This window comes from Armigeres subalbatus, chromosome 3 (assembly GCF_024139115.2).
Source record: "Armigeres subalbatus isolate Guangzhou_Male chromosome 3, GZ_Asu_2, whole genome shotgun sequence".
Classification (NCBI taxonomy): Eukaryota; Metazoa; Arthropoda; class Insecta; order Diptera; family Culicidae; genus Armigeres; species Armigeres subalbatus.
This window is the reverse complement of record NC_085141.1, coordinates 460527-484275: the sequence shown is the minus strand read 5'-3', so window position 1 is coordinate 484275 and position 23749 is coordinate 460527. Positions and strand designations below refer to the sequence as shown.

Sequence of the window (23749 nt, the reverse complement as noted above, 5' to 3'; positions counted from 1 at the left end):
TGCTTCCTACGAAATATATGATACAAAAGAAATCCTACAATGATGCAAGTCTCTTTTTCATCGAAATCGGTTCTAAAGGCTTTAGATCACATACCGTAGTCGAACGGTTTCAAGGAAATGCCAAAAATAGCCATACCCTGGTATCGAACATTGCGGGGGAAGTGGATAATGTTCTGATCACGCAAATGTTTCCTTCCAGCCCTTCCTTCCAGAAGGGAAAGAATAGTTAGTTGGACACCTACTTAAGAAAGATGCAGAGAACTCTACAACCTCTCATAGGTGCCACGGAAGGTTTTGGGATGGTGTGGGAGGTTAACAGTAGGAATCGTTTTGGTAGAACGTGAAACACAGAAAGAACTAAGATAGAAATACAAAGTAGGAAAGGGACCAGTCTGAAGTTGAACCCACGACTTCATGCTTATGAGGCAGAAGCGGTAGCTACTAGACCACCGAGTTTGTCTATAACACATGTTTTACATATGAAAAAAATGTATAAGAAAGATAAATATAGCACAGATAGGTAAATTTATTCCATAATTCACATTTTTTTATATTCATAACAAATTCTGGAATTCCGGTTGAATGCAATTTTTTTGGCAAACAAATTGGTTAAGAACAAGTCCCTTAAAATATGTGATAATTTTGTACGTGAGCAATTCTCTGTGAAATCGAAGGTCGATTTATGTTTGTATTTTTTGATTTCCCTGAAATTTTGTATATACATCCTTTATGACCAAAAAACATTATCTGCATCATTGGTTTGCCATTTTATCTCTGGTGTAACTTTTGACAAGGGTTTAAACAAAAACACCTTGAACACTTTCAAAAAAATATAACTTGAGAACGGCTGGTCGGCTATATGAAAAAAATATACACTGTGAAAAAAAATGTTCAAACATTGGAAATAAAACTTAAAAATCGATTTTCTCAAAAACGAATTTTTCAATATTTTTTTTTTTTTGTAGCAGATATATGTATTATTTTGCACTATGGGTCATGATGGAGAAATGATGGACAAAAAAGTTATGATTTTTTTAAATGGTTTTTCAAAAATGGCTGAAATATTATTATTACGTTTTTATCAATTCGATTTAATGGGAGTACGTTCAATTTCTAATAAAAAAAAGGTATACATCTTCTTTTTGTGCAGCCGTTTCTGAGATACAACGGTTGGAAGATAAAAAACACCATCTTTTTTGAATGTTTTTTGAATCTATTTAACAAAGAATCAAATTTTACTGCTATCGTCGAAATTTTTTTGATTAAAATGTAACTATTGAAGCAGTGGTTGGTAATTTTTATGGTAGCATTATATGTAAAAAAAATTACTTTGTTTTAATATTTTGTTTTTTGAAACACACACTTAGAATCATATTTTTTATGAAAGAATGAGTCAACCATACTTCAATATATGTTATTGCGGAAGATTAATATTAATCTCTGCACAGTGAGTCAAGATGAGCAAAAAATAAAAAAAGGCAGGTTATTTCCGGAACGTAAATAAATTGATTTTAGATAATGATATGTAATATACGAACCAAAAATAAATATTCGTGCAACGATCGCGTGTTATAGTTAGCTAGTAGCATGGCACAAATCTCCCAAATTGAGGGGAACGTGCCTCCTGAGCCGACGTTCTGATAGCTAGTAGCATAGAAGAGGAAGAGAATGATTAATCATAGCCTGGAGACAATAAAATTTAAATCAGCATCAATTATAACAACCATCTAAGATGAGTTTAGCACTCTCCATTTAATTCCACTACGTTTTGTTATCTTTGCAGATATGTACATATTTCGACCTCAACTGTGAGGTCGAAATACGTATCTGCAAAGAAAACAAAACGTAGTGGAATTAAATGGAGAGTGCTATACTCGTCTTAGACGGCTGAATACATTCCACTAAAAAGAGCTTAACATATTTTTACTGATCAATTATAAATTAAACTGTTCCAAAAAACTCCAGTACCTCTGAAAATGTTGTAGGCTAAGGGGTGATTCAATTATGACGTCTTCCCCTCTGTCACTATTTTTGGCATACCTAATGTGCACACTGTCAAAAAATGTTAGACCCCCTGCACCTTAAACTTTAAACGCCATTGTTGAATGACTCCTAATGTTGAAATCAATTTATAGATTTGAGAAATACAAAATCGGCTGCAGTTTTCAAGAAAATTCACTGTTAGGACTTAACTCCTGACTATATGTATTTCTTAATTCATGTAAGCCCAAAACATAGTAAATACAAGTTCACATACTGCAACCAATACCAAAAGGTTGAAAAATGCAAACGTGTCCTCTACTATTGGTACAGGGATTTTTGAATTTATTTTCAATATTTGTCCATCCTGATGTGCAATATTGAATAAAGCCTATTCACGTTAAATTTCGGACACTAAGATAATGTTTGAATGATTTTTCACGATTTCTTCAATTTGTACGAGTACTAAAACATGCTAAAAGCAGCACATAAACCGAAAACATTTAGCATTAACATTTAACATTAACATGTCAAATATTAGTACGGTTGAAAGATTCTTTCCCAGAATAGTTGATCTTGAGGTTGTATTTAGGAGAATACATTATTTGATATTCTCTCCCACAACCCTATACCATGAGAATGGCCAACCACTGCCCCATTACTTGCATCTTAGGGGTCGTACACTTATTACGTAAGCATTTTTTTCTGGGATTTTCGACCCCCATTCCCCCCATGTAAGATTTTTTTCATAAAAATGATTTTTTATTTATATGGTGCGTAAGAAAACGACAGACCCCCCTCCCCCCATAAGTGCTTACGTTATATGTGGACAATAAATATCGATGATTGCAGTAAAATTTGATTCTATGTTAAATAGATTCGAAAAAGACCGTAAAAATCGGTGTATTTTATTTTCAAACCGTTGTATCTCAGAAACGTCTGCACTTAGAAAAAAATTGATGTATTCCTTTTCCATTGGAAATTTAACGTATCTTCATAAAATCAAATTGATAAAAAGGTAAAAATAATATTTTAACCATTTTTGAAAAACCAACTTATTTTTTAAAAATATAACTTTTTTGTCCATCATTTCTTTTGTCCATCATCCATAGTGCAAAATAATACATATATTATCTGTTAAAACATATCAAAAAATAAAAAATATTGAAAAAATCGTTTTTGAGAAAATCGATTTTTAAGTTTTATTTTCAATGTTTGTACATTTTTTTTCACAGTGTATATTTTTTTTCACATCGCTCCATTGATTACCTTAAACTTTGCAAGACACCAGAATGATCGGACAAGCCGTATTCGAGTTATATTTTTTTGAAAGTGTTCAAGGTGTTTTTGCTTAGGCCCTTGTCAAAAGTTACACCTGACTTAAAATGGCAAACCAATGATGCAGATAATGTTTTTTGGCGTGATTTCACAGAGAATTGCTCACGTGTTTTGCCACACACATACATACAAACATGCACACATAGACACCATCTCAATTCGTTAAACTAAGAGTAAAATCAGCAGTGATTCAAATCGTTCGGGGCTGTCAGTTTGAATATGAATCTGAAACATTAATTTTCCCAGCAGCTGTTCTAGATTCAGTTTTTATACCAGTCAACTGTCAAATAAATAAAACTGGTATAACGCTCCGTTCTATTTTCTGCAGATTTGAACCACGATTGAATCACGAGATTCAAATATTTTTCAATTGTTTTGGTGTATGGATGCGTCATTTTATCTACGGATCAATCCACTTTGCAATTCCGGCGCTTTTCTTGGCAGTAACATAATGATTTCAATTAATTGAAAATTTGAAAAACATGAATAGAACACTGCTGGGGAAACCAGCGAGTTTGTTCTATTTTGCTCCAGATTCAAACTAGAATAGTGGTCGAAAATTTAGAATGAAACTGAATCACTCCTGATTTCACCCTAAGTTGATTAGCTTATAACACTGTAAGTCCCATTTTTCCTATAAAAAGTTCAACAACCACTAAGTTCAACACTCAAAGAATACAAAAACATTATCATCTAACCGACTCGACTAGTCGAGTCAAGTACGAGACACTGAAGACGACCACACAATTGTGGTCGAAATACGTATCTGCAAAGATAACGAAAATTAACTAGTGGAATTAAATGGAGAGTACTTAATTCGTCTTAGACGGTTGAATACATTCCACTAAAAGAGCTTTATATATTTTTCTGATTATCATCTAAGTTAGATTCATCACGAACAAATTACAATACCGTATCACTGCGATCGGAACAGAAAAAAAATGATCATAGACCAATTGAAATGTGTCTGTGCAAACAGTGAAGGGTGGCAAATTAGGTCGGTACTCTGTTGCGCTGCTCATTAATCTAATTTTTATGGAACTGTAGTAGGAATATCATATTCGAGAAAGGGTTTCGAGAAAGTTTCCAATCCGAAAACATCCTAGACCGGACTGAGAATTGAACTCGCCATCTCCGGATTGGCAATCCTACGCCTTTTTTCGCAAGGCTATTGGAGACCCGAATTTCATCTATTTGACATATTTAATGTCAATTGTACCTAGTGGGGCAAATGTACCAATAGTAGCGAGTCTTATAAAAATCAAAGAATCGCACCACTATGGGAATCGAAATTATTTTCATTACCACTAGAACACGTGGAAACCGCAAGTTGGTTTTTATTTCTACGCGGATTTTGGAATTTATGCGGAACATATGTTCGTAAAACTGGATTTAAGTTTATAAATATCACATTTAATAACCGTACCTTAAGCGGAATGGGATATGTACAACTTTTTTGTATAACCTAATATCTCAAATATAACTTGACTTTTTCTTACCGATTTTTCTTTTGACTGCCACTTCCGAAAGTTCGGGTGCGCTGATACTTTTTTCGCCGTTCAATGTCTTTCGGCAAACTGATACCACAGCTAGTTGATTGAATATATCTCGTAAATCAGGTCTCGTCAATATGCTGTGGAATTCAATAAAATTAAAGTTAAAAAGGAGTTAATTAAAAAATAGAACCATTTACCTGAAGGATCTATATAGAGAAACGAAACTTAGAAAGTCTAGCTGAGTATCATAAGTAATAGATCCGATTCGCAAATTCTTCATATTCTGCCATAGCTGATCGTGGGAACCATTTCGATCTTTCCGCCGCTCATGGATGCGCAATTTCTCCATTTCACTAACATGTTGATCTATAGAAGGACTACTGTGGCTGTTAACATTGCTTTGATTGAGTAAATTGGCTACCGAGCGTTTTTTGCGAATTTTATTGTTGGAATCTTTTTTATTTGGAGCAGAAATGGTCGCAGCTATTAGTTCAGCCGTGGAATCATTTATATGCGTCCCCGACAAACATTTCATGGAAGACAAGTATTGTTGGCCTCCGAAGGCTTTTATAGCATCAGCTACTGTTGGTTCACTACAAGAACCCTCTTCGAAATACAAATGTATATAGAGCTGTTTTAACCAAAGCATAGACCGATCTATCAGACATTGTTGCCGACGGAATCCCCGTAACATCCAATGAAGTCCTACGTACCATGTTCGACATAGCATTGGTGGGCATAATATGCAAAGGATTCGGTTTTCGCTTGCAGAATTACCGTACAGTAGTGACACGCAACACTCAACATGGGTCAGACCGAATCTTTTCCCCGCTGCTAGAATGTCTGGGTCGTACTCGTGATTTCTGGAGCCCATCGATATGTCTTTCACAGTGCCTAGATCCAAGATCCCTTCTTCTAAATTTTGGCACGGCATCTCCACATCACTGTAATTTGAGGCATACCTTGAAGAAAATCTCCAGGCGACACTTTCTTCAGGATTTTGATTAAAGTTGCAGTCTGGAAGACACAGATAAGTGTTAAAATATAATATACTACATATAGAGAAACGAAATATCTTTGAAATTTTGGGTATATTAGACAGAAATGTAAGGCTGTAGGCAAGCAATGACTATACTTTAGAAGGTTAGTCATCTGTCATAAGACCAGTTTAGTACTATTCCATTAAATCCGCTTTAATCTTTATAGATACGTATTTTGACCTTAACTGTATTAATGTTTTGTATGTATTTTACTTGTCGAGTTGAGGTCGAAAAACGTATATATAAAGATTACAACGTGGTGGAATTAAATCGAACAGTACTAAACTTGTCATATAACAGATGATAACAGATAATATTTTAATTGTACATTTCTGACCCACGTATCGAAGTTATCTTAGTTTCTGTGTCATATTTTAGAACATTTGTTATTTTGTTAACTACTAAAAGCACCGTCTAAGACGACTTTAGTACTTTCCATTTAAGTCCAGTACGTTTTGTTATCTTTGCAGATACGTATTTCGGTCGTGTCAGTGTCTCGTACTTGACAAGACTTAGTACGAGACACTGAAGACGACCACACAGTTGCGGTCGAAACACGTATTTATCTGCAAAGATAACAAAACGTTGGGGAATTAAATGGAAAGTACTAATAAATCTCGTCTTAGACGGTTGAATGCATTCCACTAAAAAGAGCTTAAAATATTTTTTCTACTAAAATCTTTTTTTTTGGGCTCCGTGACCCCACGAAGCTCCCCTGAACGGTGATAACAAAAACAAAAACTTCATCAAAATTAATACCTGGGGCTGAATTCTGGAGCTATACTGCATCTCTGGGTGAAATTCAAAAAAATCGTTGGAGTTACGCCCTTTGGAAGCCGTAACTGCATAATATCGAAGAAAATCAATTATAAATATAATAGCTCGTCAAGTACATATTTCACAACTACCAAGGTAACCGATAAAATTAATATGCTATGTTCTCTCTGGTTTCAAAACATACAGATCAAACCAAAACCTCAAAATCTGCAAATCGAACATTTAAGGGTAGTGGCGACAAACGACTACAAGTGCTGAAAAATAGAAATCCGAACCTTATTGATATGGAACATATTGTTAAAGTTGAACGATTTTGAGTACAATATTACAGATTATAAACCTGGTAATAGGAATAATAACCTATCCCTTAATAAATGCGAGAAAAAAAATCGGAAAACTCGAGACCGAGAAAAACTCGAGAGTGGCGGAGTTCCAATTGATAACTGCGGCCGCGATACAGTTTCAAATGAAAATTGAATAAGTCAGACATGCTGCGTAATATATTCAATATTGATGAAGTGTCCCCCTTTTTTATTTTACGTGAACTTCTGAATCGTTGACGTTATATAAAAAAGCAGTGTAAAAACGAATGGGCAATTTATGGAGTAGAGCAGTGTATGACACCTTGAAGGTGCCTCAAACCAAACATACAAACGGCTTCACTGGGCATTCCAAGATCTACCCGATGCTGCGTACATTTTACAAAATTAAGCAGATTTGAGAAAGTTTGTTGACGTAAGTATGAATAAAGATTTACTAAACAAAAACAAATTTGGTTACTGCTCCTTGAATTCATTACATGTACCCATAAATATAAGGTACACTGGGGGAAGTCGAAAAACGGGGGAAAGTGTAAAAATCGACTCGAAAAATTGGAATTGTACATACTTTACAGTTTTTTCTGCGTTGAAATTTGTATAATACATACACTAACACGGTTTCGCGAAAAGTTGATTTTAGCATTCATAAAATCAATTCTTATTTGCACCAATTGTCCCTCTTTCAAGTGAATTTATATCACAGGTGACCATTATAATATAATTAAACTTATTCCATTCAATTGAGTGGTTTGTACCAAGAAAGGAAATAATTCAAAGATTTTACACTTACCCCAGGTATCAAACACTGCGGGGGAAGTGGATAATGTTCTAATTACGGAATTTTTGTCTTCCCTCCAGGGTTTATTTCGATAGCTGTAAATCTTAATATGTTCCTTTTTTGTTATCATTGTGATTCCAGTGGTGATTGGACTAATATAAAGTAGAAAATGCCTGATTAGCCCACCTATCGGTATTGATGCCTTTCACATGTTTTACATATGAAAAAAAATGTATAAGAAAGTTAAAAATAGCACCGATAGGTAAATATATTCTTTTTCATTTTTATGCATAACAAGTTTCACCGTTGAATGCAATTTTTTTTGCGAACAAACTGGTTAAGGACAAGTGCTCAAGAATAGCTGATAATGTTGTACGTGCTTTGCGCACACACATACATATATCATCTCAATTCCTTAAACTAAGTTTATTAGTTTATAACCCTGTAAGTCCTATTTTCCTTTAAAAAGTTCTTTTTTGGGGCGAGCATATAGATTTCACGTACACTTAGTGTTTGAGAAGGCAAAACCAGCCCTCCTCTAGCTATTACGAGAATTACTTGAGGATCTATTCCGTTAAGGTAATGAAAATACTTTAGTTATATGTAACTACTCATCACTATTGAAGGTCAAGGCACTATCGATTTTTCCTTTTCCACTTCCCCCAGTGTACCTTATCAAAAACAAAGAATTGGAGTACAAATTGCTTTGTTTCTCATGTTTGTAATTTTTTCAGCTGTAAGCATGCATGATAGCATTGAAAAATGGCACAGGTCAAAACGTTTTGCGAATGTTATTGGTAGAGGAGCATTATATTAAAAATGGAACATGTAGCGTATGTGACCAACATCTGTGGTTTTTGTTTAAAGGTTTTTTTAAATGTTTGCAATTCTTGCTTTTCATATACTTAAACTTTCGCCTTGATTGTACATTACAAAATTTCATATAATAGTAGTTTGTGCAACTAGTTGCAAAAAGATGTTTTTTCAGCACAAGTTGTACTCGGTAAGCCTCGTTGGATAAATACTACGAGTGCTGGAAAAATCGAGTTTTGTAACGAGTTGCAAACTCTATTTTTTTGCAATGACGACAAACCATGAAGCGATAGATGAACTTGCTTTTGAAAAATTTTGATGTTATGTTCATCAAACTATTTCATTTATTACGGGGCGCAGAGAAAACACTATTTAAGCACTTACCCAAACTAATTCAGCAAAATGTAATGTAACTAATGTTCTAATGTTTTTTCATACAAATGTTTTTTTTTTCTATGGTGCGTAAGAAAATGACGAACCCCCCTCCCCCCATAATTGCTTACGTAATATGTGTACGGCCCCTAGGTAGTTTAATTTAGGTTTTCTTTGTTTGAAACGTGGTCAATTTTTCAATTTTCAACATAATCACGTTCGATCACAGGAATTTTATCGGAGAAAAGAGAAAAATATCGATTTTGTTCTAGCTCCAACGTTGTTCTAGTTGCCATTGGAGGTGCCATGCTGTACCTGGCGTAGCTGCCGAAGTAGTTGTCCAAAGCTGGGTGCTGCGGATAGAGCCGCTTTTCTGCGCTCAAGCGAGTAGAGGGATATTTTGAAATCACTCCCATAAACAAAATTATTTTGCAGTTACGTTGCTGTCAAACATTTCCCGCTCTTCGAATTTCGCTTTCCACGCTGCATGAGGGCGCACAAATGCGCTAGATTCTACATGACTTTACGATTGTTTACATACATTCATGCTCCAATCAGCTGCTGAATCTCAAGAAATTTCGTAACTAGTGCTTTTTAGTTGCATTCCTACTAATTTTCCACTCGGAATATAATGTGAGAATATTTGTTACAAAGAATACAAAATTCAAACAAAGTTTATTTTTATTTTTTCCCCAAAAAATAACAATACTTCTCAATATTAGATCAGAAACGAACATAACCACAATCTTCAATGTTTGGCTCCGGCACAATAGAAAATTTTGGCTTCAGTTTGACAACCAAATCGATTCTATCCGCACCACCCAGGTCCAAAGCAGGCCATTTTTTATGGCCAAAAACTTCATAATAAACATGTGTTTGTTTTTGTATTCTTAAAAATAATGAAATATTTTGGCTTTTTCAGTCTGATATATTCAAACGGGTTTATATTAGCATTGCCCGACGTTTCGGCCAGTTTATTGGATCTTTTTTAAGGGAAAAGCTGTCTGCCGTTCTTCGTACACTTAACAACTATGTACGAAGAACGGCAGACAGCTTTTCCCTTGAAAAAGACCCAATAAACGGGCCGAAACGTCGGGCAATGCAAATATAAACCCGTTTGGATATATCAGACTGAAAAAGCCAAAATATTTCAATAAACACCCCAGTCGAACTGTAATCACTTAAAAATAATACTGACAATCACTTTCCTTCAAGTCGCCAAAGTGTACTAGCCTCACATATTGACAATGTCAGATTTAGGGTCAATAATAAAATTTAAAGAAAAACACATTATTTTTGTAAAATTCTTTGTCAAATTCGATTTTTGTTTTATTTATTTTATGTTTTTAAATTTTCCACTGTTTCTAGAAGCATAGAAAACAAAAAAACTTATCTATGAATATAGAATATATTTCGTAAAACGGTCAAATTATAGCAGATCGGGTATCTGTTCCATTATTAATAACTAGTTTATTTGTGGACGCAGTAGCGCCCGTGGCAAGTGTTTTTTTTAATCAAAATTTTCAACGTCTGTTGTCTGTGATTTTTTTCATCAAATGCTGTGTCTGGTTGTCTAAGGTTTTGTCTAAAGTTTTGTTTTCTGCATTTGATAGTAAAAAAGAGTTGAAGTGTCAAATATTATATTTTTTTTGAGAATTTCCCCGCGTGCTGCGTATGGTTGGCTAGTCACCGGACAGACAAACAAGGCTATTATATTTATGACATGCTTCTCTATCAATAACATTCGCAAATCAGGCAATTTAGGCTCAATTTGTGTCGTGTTTTGTTGTTGTCCTTCTAACTACTGAAAAAAAAATCACAAAAATGAGAAATAAAACAATTTGCGCATCAATTCATACCAATGGTATGCATTCAAGGAGCAGTAAAGTAAAAAACACTGGAAGCAATATTTTGTTGCTTGCTTGCCAGCCGTGAACCTAAATAGGAACCTCATGCATATGAATATTAATATTTACCATGCTGCGATTTGTTTTTTCGCCATGCAGTTCGCTGCCAAGATATATGGGAACATGACCGCTCTAGCCGTAGATACACGTAAGTGGATCTATCTGCGGGTACGTCTGGCTCCCAAAGTACGGCTGTTGATCCGTGGTGAAGAATCTGGAGTGAAAATAAAACGTGTAGACGTTTGTGTTAGCTAAATTAGTCAAAGTGAAATGGAAGGAAAAATCCTTATTGTAATTTGATTCATCTCGGCGGTCGGATGGAACAGCTTATTTACGAAGAGAAGAAACATAATTCGATGATAGAGTGGGGTCGTATCTATTTAGGTCACAGTCATTTGTTGTTATATTTTCGGAGACATTAGCTAAATGTTCCTGATTTTACGGTCATATTGATTATTCATCATCATCAAGGAATGATGCAAAAAAAACTCAAAGGAAAATCAATAATAACACAACGAAGGAATGTTGATTTTATGAAGAGGAAATTTTGTATAATCAACTCAGTTGAATTTAATTGACTTCCCAAAAACTGAACATATTGGAATATTTCAACATTAATCAAGAATATTCAATATGAAAAGAAAAATACAAATGGTATTCATAGATTCGTAGATTCAAGAAATATTTTTAAATAAATATTTTTTTTATAATAATTTTTAAATATTTCGTTAATCTAGAATTAAAAAAAACACATTAATAAAGTAAAAAAAAAAATATTTAGGTTCGGCACCGCCAGAGGATTTTCGGCAGGTTCATTGGTGAATAGGATTTTGATCATGGAGCAGTCCTCATGAACGGGTTGGAGACAAAAGATCGAAAAGGACAAAAGGACGAAAGGGACAAAAGATCGAAGCGAGAAAAGGTCGGCAACGAAAAAAAAAACATTTCTTTCTTTAAAAAACTGTCTTCCTTTTACTTCCACTAATTCGAATTAGTGGAAGTGAAAGGAAGACGACAGTTTTGAAAACCGTGTAAACATTCTCCCCTAAGACGCTCGTAAATAATTATTTACTTCTTTCTTCCTTCTTTTTCTTGCGTTTTTCTCCTTCTTTTGCCTTCTCTTTTCTCCTTCCTCTTTTTACCTTCACCCTTCTCCATTCTTCTTTTTACTTCTTCCTACTTCCTGTTTCTTTCTTTCTTCTTTCTTGCTTCTTCCCTTTTACTTTTTCCTTCTTCTTTTTTATCCTTCCTTATTCCTTTTTATGCTTTTTCCTTCTTCGTTTTTTTCTTCCTTCTTTTTTCTTTTATTTTAATATCTTCTTCTTCCTTCTTCCCTTTTCCTATATCTTTCTTCCTCTTCCTGATTTCTTTTATTTCGTTCTTTCTTCATTCTTCTATTTTCCTTCTCTTCTTTTATCTTCATTTTCTTCCGTTTTTTACACCTTGTTTCTTATTCTTTATTTTGTTCTTCCTTATTCTTTATTACTTCTTCCTTTCTTTTTTCTTTTTCCTTCTTCCTTCTTCCTACCTCTTTATTCCTTTTTCCTTCTTCCATTTTCTTCTACCCTTTTCCTTCTTTCTTCTTTCTGCTTCCTTATTTCTTCCTTCTTTTTTCATCTTCCTTCTCCCTTATTCATTCTTATTTATTCATTTTTCTTTAGTCTTTCATTCTTCTTCTTCTTCCTTTTTCATACATCCCTCATTCCTCTTCTATATTCCTTATTTTTCTTTAACTTTTTTACTTTTCGACGTTTTGTCCCTTTCTACCTTTTGTCCTTTCGACGTTTTGTACTTCGACCTTTTGTCCTTCCGAGCTTTTATCCTTTCGACCTTTTGTCTATTGGCGTTTTTTAAGCAATTGTTCACGCTTGGGAAGGTGGTATCTAAAATGAATCTGTCGTTCTATATGGATAGCCTGCTCTAAATCACGTCCGATTTGGCTTAAAGTAAACCTACTTTTTATTTGAAAAAAAAATCTTTTATTGGAGCCCTAGTGAATATTGAATTCGCATGCCACTAATTAAAATCTTGAGACTGCTCCTACGTACCTGAAGAATATGGTGATCCACAGCATTCGGATTCTTCGCAGACAACGAAACTATACTGATTCCATGGTCGAAGGATAACGGCTGGACTGGATTGTAATTTCCTATTTCGACCTCATAGTCCTCTTCCAACTCTTTCAGATTAGAAGGCTGATACAAAGGTATTTTAACTTGCCTTGGGCTGTTCGATGCTGCTCTTAGAAAATCTAGCAAACTCTGCGATGATTCTCGACAAAGATGCTCGTGATGGTTGAAGAAAGCGGCTAGTGTATTAATAGATGGTGATATTCTTGAAATGATTTTATCCATCAATGGATCGATGTCCGGGTCGTCCAGCGATTCCGGGGCTATCAAAGGCTCTGTTAACTCATCCACTGTAATGCTTGTTGTTGAAGTCTGTATTGGGTATTTCAAAGGCAGCATCACCTGGGATAACTGATGCAACATTTCTTCATCATCAGGAACAGATGTTTGATTACTATCTCCCAAGTAATATTTTTCGGTATGTTTATTGAATTGACTTTGTTGCTCTGGCTGCTCTGCCTTTCGCAATAAGCACTTAATTTCTTCAACATGATTGTTGAAAAAGGGAATAGTACGACATGTAGGTATCACCTGTTGATGTAAATATCGAATGAATTTCGCTGACTCATGGCCCTAGATTACACCGTTACCCACCAATGCTCTCGACACGGCATTATTGTATTCTGCTGAGTCAAACACGTTTGCAAGAAACTCGTACACTGAATTTCTTCCTCGATCGGTAATAGACGTCCAAAATGACTCCTTTTTAAGTGTCCTATAAAGTAGAAGCATAGAGAAAGCGAAATATTGTATGGTTGAGCAGCACTGAGAATTTACTAGAAATGCTTGATAATATAAAAATGTATTATATAAAAGATTAATATTTAGATGTCTTTAATCGGCAAAAGCAAGTAGTTTCCGCCGGCCTACAACTTTCTAATGCCGCTGGAGGCCGAAAGAAACCCCTCCTTTAATCGAATAACCGTATGGATATGAGTCATATTGCTTCTCTGCCTCCTGAAATGCATAATCTGAGACCAGCACAGCAAAAAATCAATATAGCAACAATTTCAGAATTCATGAAAGTCGATGAGTGTCACTCACTTTAAACCGTCCACTATCTCTTTAGCACCATTGAAATTTCCGATATTCCAGCATGAAATAGCTACACGCAACAGACATGCAAAGGCCGCTTTTCGTTCATCTTGTGTACCTTGGGATAAGATAAAGTAGTTGGTCCACGCGCTTGTCTGGAAAATAAAATTAATTGTGTCCAATTCGTTTTGTTGATTTTATCAATTCTTTTCTGGCAGCTTTTTAACAACACTATTGAAAGGTACCTCATCGAAGCGTTTGCGTATGGCGTTCAAGGCTGATGAAAACCCACTTGAAGTTGTAACGTTGGTTGTTACCGATGATGTTGTCGTCTGTGGCGGCTCCCGGCTACCATTACTTATACTATGACTGCTGACGCTGGCGCTTGTTGATTTCGGTGTAGGATTACTATTGGCTGAAGAACTTAATCTCACTTCCTTCTGTAGCTCGTGTATTGCATCATTAATAAAATCATTCAAGGATACCTGTAGGAATAAATAGTAAGGAAGAGGGGAATAATGATTACAGAAGTGTATCACATCAAAATATATGTACTTTGGATACACAATCTACATATAAATCATTTTGTTCAAAATGCTAGCAAATCGATGTCGATGTCTTGAGCATCACAATACATATGTTTAAAAAATGGCCGTTTTTTGCTATATAATAAATCGTGATTATTTGCTGTGTTTCACATAGAACGCCATGGAAAATGTGTCTAGCGAGAAACCTGGTTAGAGGTGAGCCAGCCTAAGGCTAAAAACCTCTCAAATAAAGACAAAAAAAGAAACCTGGTTGTCGAAGAATTCCTAGAAAATTCCGAATAGTTTTCCCAAGAGATTGCAAAGAATTTCCCGTGGAAGTACCAAAGAATTCCCCAAGGATATTTTAAAGAATTCTTCGTGGAAATTTATATGAATTTGGTGTGAAAAGGAAAGCATATTCGAGGAAATTAAAAATTATCACTTGTCATAAGACAAGTTCGGCATGAAAATCCTATTTAATTCCACCACTAGATTGTGCTTGTGTTTCGACCTTAACAGTAAGACCGTCTTCGGTGTTTTGTACATGACCCGACTAGTTTCATGCACATTTCGAAAGAAATTTCCATTGAAAAAATATTTTGGGAAAATATAAAGGAACTGTTCGGGCAATTCCGAAATTTAAAATGCGAAAAAAAAATCCTGTGGGAATTTGAAAAAACATTTTTGTCAGAATTTACACGAGTTTCCCGTGCAAATTAAGAGAAATTTGCGCATGCTAACTCAGAGGAATTCCCAGATACATTTCAAACATGGTTTCAGTGGAATTTCAAAGGAATTTTCTGTAAAAATCAAGGAGAACTTCACAAGTTAACTCAAAATTTCCAATTAGATTGAAAAACATAAATAATAATTATCCGACAAAATGCAATAACTTTTGCTTCTGTGGATATTTGAAACAATTTCCTTACGATATTTTCCCGGAGAATGATGTGAAGTATCGAGAGCTCCCTCCCAGAGGAGGATTGGTTTTATTAAGAAAACGAACAATTTAGTGTGAACTTTCAACTCCCAGGATCGATTTTAACCAAATTTAGTAAATATATTCACTATTTTGAACCTCTGAACCGATTGCAACATATTCTAAATTCTGAAGAGATGTTTATAGCGGAGGTAAAATAACCATTAGGTAATTCGAAAAGGCGTGGAAGAAGGGATTTGTTTGGGAAACGAACAATCCAGTGTAACTTTTAAACCCCTTGACCGATTCAACCAAAATTGGTACAAATATTACATAACAATGAAAAAGTAAAATGTGGATGAGAGTGTTTTTTACAAAACTAATAAATAGTTCAATTAATTGAAGACAAGGAGTAAGAAGAAAAGTGTGGGAAGAAAACTACATGACAGAAGATGAGAGAAAAAATAAATAAAGGAGAAGAATAAGGCCGATACAAATATTTAAAATCCATTTTGTCTCCCCCCCCCCCTCGGATTTTTTTTTGCCAAAAAATGATATTTTGAGGGGGCAACAAAATAAAATTCGGATAATTTTGAGGATTTTCAAAACATTCTTTAACAAATCCGAGGAGTTTTTTGATTTTTTTCATTTTAATATTTATTTTTTATTATCCCCCCCCTTGACCTTTTCAAGACTAGTAGGGCAAAAAGTCAATTAAATATTTGTAACGGCCTAATGAAGGAAAAAAAAGTATATGGAGGACGAAAAAAAGAGGAAAAATTAAAACGGAAGAAGGAAAGATGAGAGAAGAAGAAATAAAAAAGAAAAAGGAAGATTTAGAAAAAGGATAACGAAGCAGAAAAAAGGAAGATAAAAGAAATAAGAAAGAAGAAATTGTTTTGGGTGTCAAAAAACCAAAGCCAAAACCGGTACAGCTACCATATTCAAAAACCGATCACAGTGGATCACACCAATTTATCTACCTATGTATGTGAGTTCCGTGCTTATTATAAGCTTCAGCATTGGGAATCTTAATTGCATAATTTACTGTTCACTTCCGAGTAAAACTGGCATGCATTACATAACATGTTTTAGCATGTACATATTACAAACATATCAAAGGGCTCAACAAATCGTTGACATCGAAACTGAAGACTAACAAAATATGTGGTTTAAAATAATGTTCCAATTGTATGGTAATAGTTCTTTTTGACATATTTCTAACTATGTTTGATTGTTTTTCAAAAGAGGGGGGGTACCACGGTAACGAAAAAAATATATTCAACATTACCAGATTGTATAACATTTCGCCGAAAACTATTTCGCGGAATTCATTTTCGCGGTTGAACATTTTGCGGAATAACATTTGGCGGTTTGTATCTTTTCGCGGTACATTTGGCGGTTTGTACCTTTTCGTCTAATGACTTTCGCCTAATGCGAAGTTTCTAAGCCATATTTTTTTTTGCATTCGTACTTCTATACCTAAACTTTTATAACTAAGAAAAGTCGAAAACAAATTTCGATTAAATTTCCTAGACCGGGCCAGCCTCCTTCAGCATAGTCTTGCTTGGCAGCCACGCATCTTCCCTCACGGCTAAGGAAGGCCTCCCAGGATATGTTGAAATAGTTTTCAAAATTTCATTTGTCCCTTGCAAATCCTTTATAATATCTGGCAGATGGGCCAGATGTAATGAAGGGATTATCTCCTCTCTTTACTTTGTTACGTTTTTATGAATAATCCTTTATTTCTTTCTCTCGCCTTGTACCGAAAAACGTATTCATTTAAATATGGCATTACATCCTCTCTTCGCTTTTGCCGGGCAGACACTACCATTTAAAGAAGGCAATACACCTTCATTCGCCTTATACCGGGCAGATTGGTTCTTTGAAAGAAAGTTTTTTTTAACTACTTTCGCCTTATACCGGGCAAATGTATCCATTCAAAGAAGGCGTTACTCCTCCCTTCGCCTTATACCGGGCAGACGCGTTCTTTTAAAAAAAGACATTATCAACTTCTTTTGTCTTATTCCTGGCTGACTAGAGATGGTCGGGTTTCGGGGTTTGAAAAATTAGTACAATATTGGGTTCGGGTCGGGTACGGGTTGAGGAAATAAAAAATTGAATATTATTTTATTCAGTTATGTTGATTGTCAGGCTAGTTCGTTGTTTGGGCTAACATTTTTTTAGATAAAAAAAAACAGAAAATATCTAGTTTGTATTTTTGGGCAAAATTTTAGTGCGGGCTTAAATAACTAAATTATGTCGGGTTTGGGTCGAGTATGAGTTTACGAATGCAAAAATTCTCGGATACTGGTCGGGTTTGGATTTGATAAAAAAAATTATTCCGGGTTCGGGTCAGGTCCGGGTTTGAAGGAAATTTACAAATCGGGTTCGGATCGGGCTTGGGTTTGCAAAATGTGAAACCCGACCATCCATTCAAAGCAGGCATTATCTTTTACCTTTACCGGCAGATGCGTTGATTCATAGAAGGGATTACCTACACGGAAGAAATAAACTACCCAATAGTGAGTTTAATTCACCCAACCTCGAACATCCGTACGGGAAGCCAAAATTGAGTAAGTAGGGTCGAAGTAGTTTGCTTTTACTCCCATGTTAAAAAAGCCCAACGGAAAATTTATTTACCCAAATATAAGTTTAATTCACTCAATTTCGACCTCAGGTAATAAAACTCAAAATTGGCTTCCCGTATTGAACTGGCGTCGTTGGATTGTTTGTCTCTTTTGTTTTTGACAACAAAAGAAAGAGTGGATGAAAAGAAGAGAAAAAATAACTCAAAAGTAAGTTTAAAAATACTCAATTTTTGGGTACTTTTTTCTTCCGTGTAGGATAGGATGTGACAATTAAACTGCGACTGCCTTGTTGTTTCCTCAGTCGGTTGCTTCGACGCGTTGGAATCCAGTGCTTTGCAAATTGCAAATTTCGCCGAACAATATATATAAAAAAATCATGTTTATTCGTCCATTTCTTCCATCATTCCATTCAATCATTCATGATAAAAGATTTTGCATGGAATTAGATGAGTTTTACAGTGAAATGGGTAAAAAGTTGGTTAACAATGCTTCAAATCGAGTGTTACAAATTAGCATAACCCTCGAGAATCATGCATACATCATTTGCAGTCTAATATACATTCATTTTACCCAACAAAAAAAAACAAACTTGCTAATATTGTCAAAAATTTCTATTTAATTACCCAGCAACACGGCCAAGGTAACAACAAGCTGCCCTTTTGACAATGTGATACCGCCGACTGAAGTAATTTATTGTTATTATCACCCAATCAGCAACCGGTACGATTTTGACAGAAAATCGGTACGATTTTTAATGACTAATTGTCACATCCTATCCTAGGGGACTACCTCCTTTATATTCCTTTTCAAGAAGACATTGTTTACTCACATTGCGTCATACCAACTGGACGTGGTCATTCATTATTACCTTACCAGCATTACCTTCGTTCATAATTGAAATCGCAATCCAAAAGAATTTGGCCTGGATTGTATGTAATTAAGCAGAAATCGGCAAATATTTCAATAATAATTAATCTAACTCAATTCCGCGAAATGTCTTTCGGAGTATTGGTACGATCCACGGAATGTCGTATCGCGAAAAAAAATTCCGCGAAGTGTTTTTCGGCGAAATAGTATACAACCACATTACCATATTCCGGTAAAATTTCTTCTACCAAGAAAAAGATCAGCCAAAATGATGCTAATTTCAACATCATTCAAAGTGAAAAAGTTTATTTTGAGAAGCCAAAATATCCCAAATGATCGTTATCCCAAATGACCCTCGTTTTCGACGTTGCTCAAAATTATGACAAATGACATGTGTTCCACTTTCACAGCATCATCAGGTATCAGAACGCCGGCTCCAGGGGCACGTTCACCTCAATTTGGGAGATTTGTGTCGACAACCATAGTTTTTCAATCAAGTAAAAATGCTATGCATACGTCTAGTACGGTCAACTCGTCCGTGGTTTATTCCGGTTCGGGTGGATTATCCCTTTCAAATTGTCAATGAATATATTTGAGGGACTACAAAGAAAAATCGGGAAATATTGAGATTGAGGGTTTAAAAACCCAGATTAATCCACCTAGCGGTGATGATGCCTTTCTCGTGCGGTACAAAAATAGTATTTTGGGCATTACTTCTAAGCCCATCGTCCGATCGGGCCAATTTTCAATAGGAAATAATGAGACAAGATTCTGCGTCGAATGCAACCTGTTGCGAGGAAATCGGCTCAGGGTAAGTGCATTAAAAGTGAGCTAAATTTTTTTACGTGCTTTTTTTTCTGAAAAAAAGTATTTTGGCCATAACTACCAAGCCCATTGTCCGATCCGTCCAATTTTCAATAGGAAATAATGGGGCAGTATACTGCGTCGAATGCAGCCTGTTGTGAGGGAATCCGTTTAGGGTAAGTGCATTAAAAATGAGCTAGACTTTTTTACGCGCTTTTTTATGAGAAAAAGTATTTTGGCCTTAACTACCAAGCCCATTGTCCGATCCGTCCAATTTTCAATAGGAAACAATGGAGCAAGATACTGCGTCGAATGCAGCCTGCTGTGAGGGAATCCGTTTAGGGTAAGTGCATTAAAAGTGAGCTAGACTTTTTTACGCGCTTTTTTATGAGGAAAAGTATTTTGGCCATAACTTCTAAGCCCATTGTCCGAATCGGCCAATTTTCAATAGGAAACAATGGGGCAGTATACTGCGTCGAATGCAACCTGTTGCGAGTAAATTGGTTGAGGGTAAGTGCAAAAAAAGTGAGCTAAACTTTTTGCTTTTTTGGTGCGCACATACACACACACATACACACACACACACGCACACACACACAGACATCACCTCAATTCGTCGAGCTGAGTCGATTGGTATATAACACTATGGGTCTCCGAGCCTTCTATAAAAAGTTTGTTTTTGGAGTGAACATATTGCCTTTACGTATACTTAGTATACGAGAAAGGCAAAAACATTCCTTAACTAATCCGAGGAGTTTTGTGGTTTTTACTCATTTTAATATTTATTTTTATTGCCAAACCGCCCCCTCCTAAAACTATCAGAGATCAGTAAAATATTTGTAACGGCCTATTAGGTAAAACAGGGTTTACTGAAATTTTGCTGCTTTGAGCTGTACTGCCAAGGTGAAACAAAACAACCCTGCTTTGGGAAGTTTTGGTAATTCGGGAAATTTATTTTATATTAAAATGCTAAAACATAAAATGTTACCTGGTAGAATAATTGATATTCCGCGTCAGTTATCCGTAATGCAACCTCTTCAGGGAAATGAAGTATGTTCTGTAATTCCTCCAATTCTCCGAAGGATGGTGTCGTAGACAATGTCACTGCTGCAGTCGAAGAACTGGTTGTTCCACTCACCCCAGGCCCGCTGGGTACTGCCGCCGCGGTTGACACCGCTAATGTCGCTGAGCTAGCCGTTGCTGTGCTAGCTGTTGTTGTAGATGCTGTTGATATGACTGTTGGTGGCAGATTGCCAATGTGGCTTTGTGGTCCGTCAGTATCAAATATAGCATGCTTTTCGGAATCTTTGTCCACCAATGTTTCCTTAATGGTTTCACCCTCACGGTTAATAATAATCTTTTCTGTGATGATTATCGTTAATTCCGGTTCGCGTGATGATGTTGAATTGGGTTCTACGGCTGAACCGGTGTATGAAGGAAACGATTGATTTATTGCTGGATATTGCTGTTCGGGCACTTCGTGCTCTTCCTTTTTTAGTTCTTCTTTACTAACTGAAGATAATGACGGATCTATTAATGGTGAAGGTGTCAATTTTTCTTCTGGAACGTTACTATTAAATGGAAGACTTGGGAAAGCTTCACGCATGTTATTCAATCGACGGGGTGAATTTAATGTGACATTCTTCAATTATTCCGTTCAATATTATTATTGGCTTGTAATAATAATTCAGATTCTGTCGATAAAAATTAAATTTTCTATAAAGCCACTACTGAGTAATAATGAACTACGAAAAATATGTTGATTTCTTTCACATTGGGGTTGTTGAAAAATATGTCCATGCCATCAGTTATAACTGCAAGAAGAATAGAAAACACTTAGAGTTAATGTTTGTGAATATGTAGTCGTAATGTTTGTGAATATATCGATGCCTAAGACATGATTTCAGTTTTGCCTCTGGAATATACAAATGTGCTTGAAAAGTTTACAACAAATATCTCATCATATTTGTTGCAAATAAAAGTAAACGCATCATCGTCTTCATACTACATTTTGCTTTTTCGAGTTCGATATCTGATACTGCCTTGACTAAGTAAATTTCAGAATTTCGGCATATCAACATTATACATTATGTATGTTATGCATAATTGAAATTTCCAATTCTTTAAATAATCCGAGGTTTTTCAGGATTATACAATTTACTGAAAACTAATTGCACGATCTCTTTAAGTATAGTATTTTGCCTGGAATTAGGCAATGGAGAGTTTGATGTCTGATCCCTTCTTTTACAATCAGCCAGTGTTTTCAAAAGTGAAGTCTACTTTCTTTTAATCAAATGATGACGTATCAATGACAAAACACAATTAAGCTGTTAGTCAATAAAACTGGCAATTCCGAGAAATGGTGGGTCCAGCAAGCAATCTAGGGGAACTGTTCCATTTTCCATCTCACTGAACATATATTCATCTCATCGCGAAACAAAGAAATACGGCACCGATTTCGTCGCTTCTTTTTGCTAACAAGCGTGCTTACTGCTGAAAAAAATCAAAAATATAATAAACAAACCAAATACCTTTTCATTGCTTTGTTTTTCGTGAGCCCAATATCGGAGCTATGAGATGAAGTCCAGGTGCAGTAACCCTATATTGATCGATTTTATTTAGATTGTTTAAACTGGTTTTACACTAATTTAAACTTGATCCATTGATTTTTCTCTTCTCTCTTCCCCACTGTACCTTATACCTTTTTCCCAGTCCGAGCTCTTTTTAACCAAATTGACTAATAATAATGTACGTTAAACAAGTCCATTAAAAAGTTCTATTTTTGACCTTCCTTATGTGGTGTCTGCCTTCTCTAATCACGAGGAGCAAAACAACACCGTCAGGAGTTTTGTGTTATTAAGTTATTGCAGTAAGTTATGTGATTGAACTGTTTTGCAACGATAAACGAACTAAGAAATTTTCAAACTCATAGATTTTAACATAGATAGAATAAGTGGCGAACTTGCTCTAGGGTTAAAAGTCTTTTAAATAAAGATACAAAAAGAAAGAGAACCACATAAGCACCACCGTCTGATTTAGCATAATGTTTAGTTTTTTTTATATGTCCTCTCGGTCATAAGTTTTTTGCATTTTCTTCTAAGGTTTTGCAATTCTAATGCTTCTTCTTCTTCAATGGCTTCACAACCCAACGTTAACTTAGAGAAAGCTAGAAACATCTCTCTCTCTCTCTCTCTCTCTCTCTCTCTCTCTCTCTCTCTCTCTCTCTCTCTCTCTCTCTCTCTCTCTCTCTCTCTCTCTCTCTCTCTCTCTCTCTCTCTCTCACACACACACACGACACGCGACCAAGGGGACCATCGTCCCTAACCCCTAATCCTAAGGCGTTAAGCGACCCGTGCCGAGGGGATGCATGGCCAGGGGGTGAAATAATGAGCTAGGCCTTTAACGGAGCCTGTGTGGTACCTGGGCACCCTCCACAGTAATTGTCCCTTACCGCGTCATGCTGGGCGCTCTGGCGCGGTGGACCTCTTTTCCTGAGCAACTCGTGGGACCAAAATGGAAAACCAAGTCAATTATTCAATTAGTGGTAGTAGTGTAGGTGACAACCCCTTCGGAAGAGGTAGGTTGTTCAGGTCGTCGCCTAGGAGGTCAGAGGCAATAGTCGGCAGCTCGGTGCGCAGCGCCAGCTTGGGTCACTTGACCTTCTCCCTGGCTACGCCGGTAGAGGTTATGGACGGCCCATGGCTTGTGGGGGCGATGAACCGCAGACGCGATGGGCTTTCGGCCTTCGAGGTGGCGACGGAACAGCTGGACGCCATCATCGACTTTGCGTGATCGAAGCATAAAATCAGTAAGGACCTCAAGAGGAGCTTTTTTTTTAACCATTTCATTTATTTGGTAGGCTCAGTCGTGTGTGACACTTTGCGGAGCCGCTATTCTTAAGTATGATATTTTTATAATGAGTATCATCTTATCATTAACAGTTAGTAGGGAAGGGGGACGTAGACCATAATACTCGTGGTGACTCAAGGTTAACAATTACTTAATTCAGGACGGACGGGGTAGGAGTATGGGTTTAGGGTTATTCCAGCTGCTCAT

At 36.0% G+C, this 23749-nt stretch overlaps 2 protein-coding genes across 8 annotated transcripts in view; one reads left to right on the top strand and one right to left on the bottom strand.

Moving 5' to 3' along the window:
• The window catches only part of LOC134224264 (1-phosphatidylinositol 4,5-bisphosphate phosphodiesterase epsilon-1-like), a 66843-nt gene that overhangs the window by 22912 nt on the left and 20182 nt on the right, over nt 1–23749 (bottom strand). For all 7 annotated transcript variants that reach the window (XM_062703593.1, XM_062703595.1, XM_062703592.1 and 4 more), the window contains exons 3-10: nt 20682–21507; nt 14231–14470; nt 13995–14140; nt 13545–13665; nt 12870–13481; nt 10891–11035; nt 5012–5831; nt 4818–4951 (exon numbers count right to left, since the gene is read on the bottom strand). In XM_062703593.1, coding sequence (XP_062559577.1) covers nt 4818–4951; nt 5012–5831; nt 10891–11035; nt 12870–13481; nt 13545–13665; nt 13995–14140; nt 14231–14470; nt 20682–21299 — 2836 coding nt within the window. In that variant the 5' untranslated portion in view covers nt 21300–21507. The remainder of the gene's footprint in view (nt 1–4817; nt 4952–5011; nt 5832–10890; nt 11036–12869; nt 13482–13544; nt 13666–13994; nt 14141–14230; nt 14471–20681; nt 21508–23749) is intronic.
• Nucleotides 1–23749, top strand: part of LOC134224266 (ADP-ribosylhydrolase ARH3-like) — a 94440-nt gene that overhangs the window by 53990 nt on the left and 16701 nt on the right. The gene's annotated exons all lie outside the window — the stretch shown is intronic.